At 31.8% G+C, this 12,042-nt stretch overlaps 1 protein-coding gene across 3 annotated transcripts in view; it reads right to left on the bottom strand.

The window, feature by feature from the left end:
- Positions 1-10,306, bottom strand: part of LOC127729349 (contactin-like) — a 43,074-nt gene extending 32,768 nt beyond the window's left edge. The window contains exons 1-3 of one of the 3 annotated variants that reach the window (XM_052237122.1): positions 10,116-10,306; positions 2,351-2,456; positions 678-772 (exon numbers count right to left, since the gene is read on the bottom strand). In XM_052237122.1, coding sequence (XP_052093082.1) covers positions 678-772; positions 2,351-2,411 — 156 coding nt within the window. In that variant the 5' untranslated portion in view covers positions 2,412-2,456; positions 10,116-10,306. The remainder of the gene's footprint in view (positions 1-677; positions 773-2,350; positions 2,457-10,115) is intronic. The other 2 variants (XM_052237120.1, XM_052237121.1) reach the window with 2 other exon arrangements.
- Between the last annotated feature and the right edge of the window lie 1,736 nt (positions 10,307-12,042).

Genomic DNA, 12,042 nt, shown 5'->3' with positions numbered 1-12,042 from the left:
TCTCTTAGCAGACAAAGCCCCTAACAACGTTGTTTTATATGCAAAAATCATAAGTTGGAAGGTCTGACTTAAGAACTCGGAATTCTAAATATATTCCTACATCATTCACGAATGAGGAGGTTTAGAAAACCACAAAGCATCCTAACTATATCATGTTGTGAATGGTATTCATTTGGACGAATTGAAAATATTTATATATTTCTCTAAAAATTTGAAAATAGTCCGAATTGTATAATATCGGTGTACTGATCTTTACAGCAGGTAATATTTCAAGGATTTCTTACTTTTTCTGAATGTCAATCTTACAGTGTCTGCTTTTGGATAAACTCCATTAAAATTGAAGTTAAAATATGAATAAATGGTTTATATGAAAAGAGTCTTATTTTTTTTCAGTTTCAGCAGTAATCCGTTGTATTTTCGAAGTAAAGTGTAAGCTTAAATTACGCCTATACGAATCAAAGAATATGATAATTGCCTTTCAGACGCTACAATAAATGGTCTGATCCCAGCCTTTTTGTTGGGCGGTATTAGCGTCCCAGTAAATGATACCTCTTCCAATCAATAACGTGTGAAACGAATTTTGTTCCTATATTGCAACAATTATTTAACTGGTCAGTAGTTCCTTATATCGTATGGTCGATATTGTGCAGTGGTGATTCATTTTTTACTTCACTTACCAAGCATGTTTTGTCGGCAACCTCGTAAGACAGGAGTGGATAGACTTTGAATAAATAACAATTATTGTTGAAAAGAATCCATTCCAGTGGACATTCTAAAATAAACAATCAATTAATCAAAACACTCTCTAAACTTGATGGCAAAGGAGTGACAATGACGAGTTTCTAAATATTAAAAACAAAGATTATAATTATATATTTAAAACAACAGGGGGAAACGGATGTAAACTTATGTGTTTTTTGAAAAGTACGTTTATTCTGATCTACTACATGTATTTGTCATGGAAATATCTATATAAATCATATTCATTGGTAATTGATAAAGGAGTAATAAAGCGACTACGACAAAACGGAAAGACGATCAACACAGGCTAATACGATTGTTACCCTGATGTCAAAAAAGTGTATACATGGCGAGTTTCTTTATTTTAAAAACAATAGATTGGAAGAAATAAAGCAAATAATTTCAAACCCAATTACATATATAGGTTTAGAAATTCCTAATATTGTCTCTAAATAATGACCTAAATCCTCTGTTCTTTGTGAAATTAAAGGAAATGGAAGCATACAATCCCTCTCTTGTATTTAACTTAAAATATGAAGTTTACAAAACTGAATAGATGCAACATATGTCTGATATCTAAAAGCAAAACATATCGAATGATCATTGTGCGCAAATCAATCGAGATTATTGGACCTTGGTGATCATGGTGATCCCTGCCTTTGCCTTCTTCAGATTGTTCGCTCTATCTGGGCGTATGACATTTGCGCCGATTTTTTAAATTTTCGATCTTTCATTTGCGCCGATTTGATTTTTTCATTTGCGCCGATTTTGTACAGATAAACTAAAGGTGGATGTTATTTTTTTCTATCATTATAAACCTCTTCCGTTCGCCAGTTGTACATATGTTATGAATGGTCAATTATAACATGTATATAACTGCTGTCCCCTGCAAGTAGATTTTTGTCGTTTTCATCTGGCTCAGAACTGGTGTTACGCTTAACACAGAGTATAAAGACAAATCAAGTGACACTGGTAAATGGCTATCGCAATTTTTCAGGCTACGATTCCTTCCCCCAGATGGAAACGAAGACTGCTTCATGTTTGACATAATGTCTAACGCTCCTTCTGATGACAAATGTCATGCATTGCTAGACTACGTACTACGTACTAAGTACTTATATAAATATAATTATGCTCAACTTTACGTTATGCACCTCATTTCTGGGCAGCTACATCCATTGAAAACTAAGAGGATCGACAAATAACAGTCCAAAATCATTACAATGAACAAATTATAACTTATAACATATATACAATTAGCTAACGTAAGAGGTTTACAATGATAAATAAAAAAATAACGTTCACCTGTATAAATTTACCTGTACACAAATCGGCGCAAATAATAGAAAAATAGGCGCAAGTGAAAGAAAAAATCGGCACAAATGAAATTCAGATCGGCGCAAATGCAAAACGCCGCTCTATCTTATAAGTATCTTTCACTTTTTACTCTTACCTTACTAATAAAAGTTAATCGAGGAAAAGAAGATACAAAGGGGAAAAAGAAGTCGATAAGCTATCAAAAAAAAAAAACTTAAAATGAATACCTTTGTAATAATTGATAGAACTCTTTAATAGATATTGGTCTGTATAAGGAAATTGTAATAATTACCTGTCAGTGTTTGTGATGCCACTACAGCCACAAAATACAACAACGAAAAAGCAACTGACATTTTCTTTGTTACATGTCTGTTTTAACTATCAGAATTATTATGTACCTGGAATGAAGAAGTAATTTTTAATTCGCTTGAACTTCTGGTTATGTAAAAAAAAAATAACACTTCTAGCATATCAAATCAATTTGTGACTACAGGAACCATATATTCATCAATTTTCATCCGCTTTTTGTATAAAAACCAGGAAAAAAAACTTACTTACAAGTACACCTATAATGCTTTTTACATTGAAAAGCACGACTATAGACATTTTCGGAAGCGTGATTAATGCTCAATGCTCTTCAACGTCGTACTTCACTTGGCCTTAATAACTTTGTTTTTGTTTGCGCGTCGCTGGTGAGTCTTTTTTTAGACGAAACGCGCGTCTGGCGTAATTTTTGTTTTAAAGTCTGGTATCTATGACGAGAAAAACGTAACATAACAAAATTACCGAACTCCAAAGAAAATTCAAAATGGAAAATACCTAATCAAATAGCAAAATCAAAAGCTCAAACACATAAAAAAAAACGGAAAAACAACTGTCATATTCCTGACTAGGTACAGGCATTTCCTTATGCAGAAAATAGAGGATAAAACCTGGTTTTATAGCTAACTAAACCGTTCACTTGTTTGACAGTCGCATAGAACTCCATTATATTGACAACTATGTGTGAGTAAAACAAACAGACATAACAGGTAAAAATTTCAAAAAATTAGGGTACAGCAGTCAACATTGTGTTTTAATCTTAATCACTATAAAAACAAGCAACTATGTCAACAAAGAAAACCAAAATGGCATATAGACACTCTATAGACAAAGCACATAGACAAGAATACAAAAAATACCAAAGCACTATAACACAATGTTGGATGTATAAATATACGAGCCACGCAAAAAGAATATTACCAAAAAAGGACTAAACAGTAAAGGTTAAATATATACAAAGACAAATAAAAAGAACACTATAACAATAATTAAGATGATAAGCAACGTCCTTATTAACTGCACGATTTACTCCCTGTAGGATGATTCCTTTGACTCGTTTGTTAACAATTTGCGTTTGTCTCTATGATTAATATGCACATGTATTTATATTAAGAGATAAAGGAGTGTTTCTCGGTCGTGTATTTTATCTAAAATTGAGTAATTCTTCATATCATAAAAGCACAAAATATCAGAAAGGCATTAAAGTTTTAATTTCGCCAATACATAGTAATGCGAATGTCTTATAATCCAACCATGATAATTACAAATACAATTTGATATTTGAAAATTGAAACGCTAAAGTATTTGTAACGTGAGGGTACCCAAAGTGCACCTATTTTGACATTTTTTCACCTACGTTTTTTAACGATCCAGACAAAAGTTACCTTTATGTGTTTATTTTGTAGGTGTATCATTTTTTAATATATAGTTACACCAATTTAATTTTGAATCCATAGTAAATCATAGAAAAATGGGTTTGAACCGACCTCCAAACGATCCATGATTCTGTAATGAGGAGTACCCAAATTGCAACCATGTTTTAATTCACATCCTTAAAAATCGAATAACAGTTGTTTTGTTTTATTTCTTCAAATATTTAGAACAATTTGACATTAGTTCATGCTTAGTATTCATTTTTTTAAGATATAAATGCTTGTAACATATTTTATTTGCTCATTTTTAAAAGATGACTTTTTGTGAACGTCGCATGGCGACGTTCCGTAGATTTTACTTTTTCCAGTGTGCTTCATCTGTTGAAATATATACTGTGAACGTTTTTTTTTTGTATATTTGAACATAGTTACCTTTGTTTATTTGTATTGTGGTCCTGTCATGTGATGTTGTCGTTTTGGTGTTGTGTTTGACGTTGCCATAAAAGCGGGAGGTTTGGCATGCCACAAAACCAGGTTCAACCCACCATTTTTTTCTTAAAATGTCCTGTACCAAGTCAGGAAAATGGCCATTGTTATATTATAGTTCGTTTCTGTGTTGTTACATTTTAATGTTGTGTTTTTGTTGTGTCGTTGTTCTCCTCTTATATTTGATGCGTTTCCCTCAGTTTTAGTTTGTAATCCGGATTTGTTTTTATCTCTATCGATTTATGAGTTTCGAACAGCGGTATACTACTGTTGCCTTTATTTAAAAGACGTCTATATTGTCAAATCATAAATATACAAATTATTTAGTCTCAAAGAAAACTTGTTCGATTTTCGCAGCCATTTTTGTTGAATAGGTGCAATTTAGGTACTCGGTGCAATTTGGGTACTGTGACGTTATGTTGTTGAGTGTATCACATTTCATTCTATATTTTTCGCTGTGGTTTTTAAATGAATATCATTGTTGTTACGTAATTTATAATTGTATAATAGGTACTGAATTTGTTTTATCCCGATTATGACTTCCTTGTACTTTTTATTAAACTACCTTGAAAATAATGTAAACATGAACTTGAACTTGAACTTAGTCAAAGCTCTGAAGGAATGGTGTACTTTGATTTTTTTATTCAATATTGTTATGCAATTTTAAAGAAGGAGATGTACACTTGTAAACTAGTTTTAAGTGCTACAATTCAGTTAAGTAAATACTTTAGGTCTCAACAGTGTGATTCACAATGTTGCACTCAGCCATGATTTATATTTTGCACCGAATGTAGTCTTAATCGGTTTAATATTGAGATTATGTATTGATTTGTAACAAACCTTACATTAACTGTCCGTTTATAAATTTAAAAATTATTAAGAAATTAAGGTTGACACGCTCAGGCAAAGTTGACCTTAGAAAGATTTGGCTATTATTCTTATTTACTATTTCATAAAGTGTTGTTTTCATTTTTAGTTTAATAGTGAAATTTGTGTCCAATTTTGTGACTTTATACATGAGCTTCTGATGAAGCATGAAAGGAGACTGGCATTATCTTTTAAATTCACAATGCGTTATACAGATGGTGTCCTCTCACTAATTAATTCAAATTTTTGTGACTTATCTATTCCAACTTGAAATAAAGGTTACCATAGATACAGTTAATTATGCAGGCTTAATAACGGGTTGCTGCTTTCAACGAAGTTATACGTTCCAATTGTCGTAATCACAATGCGGTCCACTTTTCCGCGATTGTCACATTACCGAATGAGACTCGTTACTGAAGTAGTACTTATCATGAGCAACACGACGCGTGACATTGGATTAGCATGACATACTTACCCTTCCGGAGCAACTGAAACAACACCCAGGTCTTTGATGAGGTCCGTGTTGTGAAGTCTTTAGTTTCCGTTGTAGCGTTTTGTGAAATAATTTATCTTTATGTCATCTTTAGTATTTTGCTTTGGCGTTCTAAGTTTTATGTCGACTTATGAGTTTTCAATGAATATTCATAATGGAATAATAAGAGAGGAGGTAAACTATTGTTGCCACTTAATTAGATATTAAATAAGACAAGTATAGCTTGCCACCCCTTAGAAATTAAACCTTTTATCAAAATTAAAATTTATTGAAATACACGTCGCTGCATAATGCAATTGATTGGGATAGCATGTGTACTGAATCATAGCTGTATTCAGTTGGACTTGAAGAACTGTTTTAAATTGGACTTGCAGGAACTTTATTTTCACCATTTAACTTTTAAATTATTTCATTACAAGGTTGTAAAACAAAGTGAATGCTGTATTCTTATCCACAGCAATATTGTTTTGTTTAAGAATATATGTTCAACTTTTAATTCTGAAAATCTGCAAAAGGTTGAAATACATTTGATTTTCGGTCCAAATTGGTCCCAAATCGATCCTTGATTTAAAACATACTTTTCTAAAATCTCCGTTGATAAATTAAGAAATTATTAAGAACGTTAGGTTTCCCAATTCCCTCAGACAAAATTGATCTTAAATGAATTTGGTTAATGTTCACGTCCCTTTTTTTCATGAAGCTCCAAATGTGTCTTGAATTTGATCAAATATACAGATTATTCAGCGCAGTTATTATATGTATACGATCGAAATATTTTGTTTTCTGTCATTATTTTCTTAAATGACATGACAAAGGGTTGCTGCTTACAAGGGGGCTATTTTTGAGACGTAACAGTCAAATTGTAAAATTCTCATATTTGACCTAGAGTGACTTTGTATCTTTTCAATAGATTTATGAGCTGTGACCATCGATCAACTACTATTGCCTCTGATGTGCATATGGCGTTTTGGCAAAATTATATTTGAGCCAAGGAAATTATATAAGTGCAGCGTTATGCAATGAATATTCGTGACCATCAGTTTTTGCTATATATTTCATATGTAATTTACCCACTTTAACACAATGGAATAAATCATTTTGTATGGAAGTTCTAATATTAAACTCAAAAGGAGGCTATTTGGACAGGTTTTCCAGGTTAACATCTTATGCGGTAAGTTTTAAGATCAACGGAAAATAATGTAAGACCCTATTAATATGAATACTAATATCCAACAGATGTTTGTCTTGTGAATATCTGAACCGTGTTATTTGATAGATTTGATCTGATTTTTCAATTATATGTCCAATAAAAGGGACCTTACCCTCTGTTCTAGACTGTATGCCTACCATTAAGTATTGCAATTCATTGTCATTAAAGTTATGTGAAGTTTGTTACATGGCATTATACAGGCAGCAGTTAAATTAATGAAACCGTATTAACGATATTAGTTTTTATTTTGATATTTTCTTGTGTTTTGTTAATGGTCTTGCATTGTATATCGTTTTGGTAGGTTGTTTTAACATCAAGTACCTTTTAAAATATTAATACAATATAAAAATTCATTTTGACTCCTTTAGTATTTTCAATAGATAATTTTGTTATTTTAATATGTTAGAATTGAGAATGGAAATGGGGAATATGTCAAAGAGACAACAACCCGGCCAAAAAGGAGATTAGTATACATTTCTCTCATTTCAGGGCTTGTGTCGTTTTCTGTGCCTTGACATGTAATCCTAAATTTTAACTTTCAACTTGATCTTGCAGAGCCAAAGCATAAGTACATAGTATCAACAAGATGTAGAACCATAAGTTTTCATAACTGTATAGCAATACATCTTTAGTCATGTTACATTTTTTTCAAATTTAGAATCAATGTTAGAACCGACAAAAACAATATCCAAAAATCTTACTGCGGTGTTAAATTGATAACCTTTAAAAATAATTGTATTCAAATGATCAATGAGTTTACATGGATAGTATATAATTTTACTGGCTCTATGAACAACATCTTCTCTGGATGTGACATTCCGTTTTTAATCAGAATTTAACAGGAACAGCCAAACTTTCAAACAAAATGTTTGTATCTATGAAAGAAGTTAATAAAGGTTTCGGGTAATTTGGGGTAACGAAATCCCTGATTACGTTCTTTGAAATCCAAAACGTCATTACAGACACAGGCATAGCGAACGAGTTTAGAAACATGCACACCGTAAGAAGGGGCCATATGAACATCACCTTTCATAAAATGAAAATGAACAATACGGAACGAAAAATCTTCTCTTTTGTCGTAAATCTATGTATAGAGTTACCCCCATGAAACTGTTTATTTCAAATTCAAGTTCAAATTCGACCTCAATACAGGTGTACATATTGATTTTATTTCTATTCTATGAAAATTATTTATTTTTTAACCAGCGATTACAATTTCTAATGCAAATATTCAGCAAACATAATGATATTCTGATATTAATGTCTTTTCAAGTGAAGTGGCTCGTCTAGACGAAATAAACCTGAAGATAACACCTTAAAGATTTGAACCATTTCTTCAGATTTACTAAGATCAAACTCGTGTGAAGTCTACGTATCCTTTTGAGAAACACTTCTGAAAATATGAAATATACTTTCATATTCTTTAAATTGCTCACCTCAAAAAACAATAAATTACTCCAAAATGTCCAGCATTTGACATATTGAAATCTTGTAGCCAGTTCTTTTACATGATTAAGTGCAAGGGTTAGCGAGTAGAAATTGCGATGTTTCAACATGTGAATTTTTCTTTTCTTAATAACAGGTTGCTTTCACAAATTTGTTTATGCCCCACCTACGATAGTAGAGGGGCATTATGTTTTTCGGTCTATGCGTCCGTTCGTTTGTCCGTCCGTCCGTGCGTCTGTCCCGCTTCAGGTTAAAGTTTTTGGTCGCTTCAGGTTAAAGTTTTTGGTCAAGATAGTTTTTGATGAAGATGAAGTCTAATCAACTTGAACCTTTGTAAACATGTTCCCTATGATATGATCTTTCTAATTTTAATGCCAAATTAGAGTGTTGGCCCCAATTTCAAGGTCCACTGAACATAGAAAATGATAGTGCGAGTGAGGCATCCGTGTACTATGGACACATTCTTGTTTTTTTTATATTATATTGAAAGATAAACTGGATTTCTTTATAACAGTCACCACCTCAATGACAGTGTGTTAACTCTTCAAAGACATGTTTTCTTGGTTTTGATTTGTAACGATACCAGAAAAGTCTTCCGAAAAACGTTTGCTATAGAAAAGAAGGATATAGGATATCCACCACAATAAAAATGACATGACACAAAATCAGTACATGCACAGCAAAATACACAAAAAGCAAAGGAACATCGCTTTTATTGCTGTTCTTCAGTAGTGTCGATTTATGTCATGTTCTTTCTCATAACCGTGATAGGAGTTGTTAACCGTGATAGGAGTTGTTAACCGTGATAGGAGTTGTTAACCGTGATAGGAGTTGTCTGTGATAATTGAAACATGTAAACGTCATTCAATAGAACAGAGGTTATGTAACAATGCTGTTGTAACATGCCACATCGCTGGATATGACTACATTCTGTATTCTAATAGATGACAGGAATCATTAGTGGAACAGTAACACCCCTTTGGAAAACTTGTGTTCAACCCTGGTTTTTGATAGATTCATTGTTACTCAATCTTTAGCATGTTTAGTTGTCTGTGTAATGTTTATTATTGTTAGTTGTCTATTCATCGTTTGTATTTTTGGTCGGGGTGCTGTTTGCTTATTTTTTTATTTTTTTTGGGGGGAGGGGGTGCTTTGATTTTCAACGTCCACACCACTTGATACACACAAACATATCTGCTTTCGCTTTTAGATACTGAAAACTCGGCCCGATCGATGAAATTATCGTGCTTGTCATAGATGTGAGAGTCACATTGTAACATCATCAACTGAACCAGATACAATAAAAGTTGACATGCAATTTTTCTTTCTACTAATTTAATTTAGCTTTCGAAGCTTTTAGACGGAAATTTAAAATACATAAGGAGGTTTAAAAGAAGAAAACAGGAAATTAACATATAAAATTATTATTAATTTAAGATGTTATTTTTTTAATTTTATAATTAATTCGCTATGTAAAGAACCCTTAGCACTGACTATAACTAATATATAGGACTTTAACTTTGGCAACGTGACGTATGTCACTAGTAGGGCAGGAATTTCTCGCCCTCCCTTTCGGATAACCGTGATGAGATCCTTCCGCTATTTGGTATAGTTATTGGTTTGTGAAGTGTTTTAGTCTTCTCCGTATTATTTGCGGATTAATTTTTGCCACATTATTCTATGGTTATGTCTGTTCTTTTTTTTATTTATTAATTTGATTTTTTTATTGTCCGCTTGATATTTTCTTACTTTTTTCATGCAAATAGGTAAATATATAAATGAATGAATGTGAATGAATGAATGAATGAATGAATGAATGAATGAATGAATGAAAATTATTAATTAATAAATAAATACATACATATTAATTAATCTATCAGTAAGACTCACAAATGATTCCAACCATGATATTTAACTACAAGTTTTTGATTCAAATGTGAACATGCAGTTGCATGTGCTATGATGAAACAGTTTAACCTTCCTTATAGTATAAGGTTTATGATCGACTATTGGTTCACTATAAGATGCCTCAGTATTGTCATACTTTATAAATGCAATAGTTAATTACTATTTAGTAAACAAGTTATGAAATAAATATTTTAATTATAAATATGCTAATTTTCCTTTCAGGTATGTTTTTTCTACTATCACAACAGGTATCACATGGGTAACCCAGTACATTTAACTTTACATGTTTTACAGTCTCACACAATACAAGTAATACCAAATTTCACATTTATATATAAAGTTACTGCTTTTGATTTTTCTGTCAATATACAAAGGTTAGAAAGGGATGAATTTAACACTTGAAAGTATTTAACTAGCATCATAAATCTTGTTTTACATGGGAATTGTTTGAAAGCTGGATTGAAGCAGAATGCTTCTTTTTTTCTGCAGTGATCAGTCTGGTTGAAACCAGAACCTTATTTCCTTTTGATGTTTTGAGAAGTTTAAAGCTAGCAAAAAAAAATGGGATTTAAAGGCTTTAACTGTATAGAGTTTGATAAACTTTACCGATGAATTCATTTTAATTTTGCTAATGCAGAGGCTTGGGGAAAATATTAATATTATCAGGGGTCAGAATTTATTTTTAATTCTGTTTCCTTTTTGTATTGTGAAAATAATTGTTTATTTTATTTCTCCTATGACGGATTTATCGAAACCAATATAAAAGTAACTATTATATTTCCATTCATTCAGACTAGGACAAGTGTCTATATGTTGTCCAGTAGATGTCTTTTCGTTTTTTTTGGCATCCTTGTGCTGCCGTTTTATTACGTATACCCCGCATCTCTTTTATTTATGTGTAAAATACTGAAGATCTACAGGTTTAGTTTTTTTTTTTATATATATACATATTAATGAAAAAGCTGGAAGACGGTGTATTGATTTATGACCAACTACCCTTACATGCACTTGACAAAGTCTAAAGCAAAAGTATCAGCGCTTGCATTTCTCAGTGTTCTTCATCTCAGAACCACAATGAAACAGAAGCTCACTGCAAATTAAAGACGACCGCCAGCACCGGTGTGAGAGGAATCATCTACTACATATCGACCAACGACATCGCTACATAAAAGAACACAGGTGCATTCGAAGATTTTTTTATATATAAATCTTTATCAGGAAAACTGAGAGCCAGAAGTTCAGCAACCCAAATAGAATGAATTATAACAAAGTATGTTTGGTTCCCGTCAAGCACATAACTTGATGGTTGAAAATTTTAGACTTAAATTATCTCCTTGTATTTTGATAAAGAGAAACAAGTTGTTCAATTTTCAAAATCAACCGATCCCTTAATGTTTCTTGATAGCCGTAGATATATCAAATTACGTTCTATTGATTTGATTGCAATTTCCCAACTAACAATTTAAAGGATAAATATACCAATCATCATCGAAATTCAAAGAGTTTAATATCCAAACAAAAAAGAAAATAAAAACCGAAAAGCACATCACGAGAACACGCCAAATGTTTCTGAATTTGCAAAGGCATTTAACGACAAAAGTGGAATTATTTACAGATCTGTGTGTGGAAGTGTGAAATTTGTTAATGGTATTTAATCCTCGAACATATTTTTTTTAGAATAACATACCTGCAAAAAGTCAATACGAAAGTATTTGCCTTATTTATTCTTAAGTACATATTAGGTAATTAGATGATTTTATTTAACTTTGATCCTAATTTTTCTGAAATTTTACAAAAGGAGCAAAGTTTGTACTTTGTTTTACTTATATCGCAACTTTTTCTTTGTATTTTGCATTTGTTTTGGTAGAACATACGTACCT

The sequence above is a fragment of the Mytilus californianus genome, unplaced genomic scaffold, assembly GCF_021869535.1.
Source record: "Mytilus californianus isolate M0D057914Y unplaced genomic scaffold, xbMytCali1.0.p SCAF_2, whole genome shotgun sequence".
NCBI classification, from domain to species: Eukaryota; Metazoa; Mollusca; class Bivalvia; order Mytilida; family Mytilidae; genus Mytilus; species Mytilus californianus.
The sequence above is the reverse complement of the archived record's forward strand: the minus strand, read 5'-3'. Positions and strand labels throughout refer to the sequence as shown.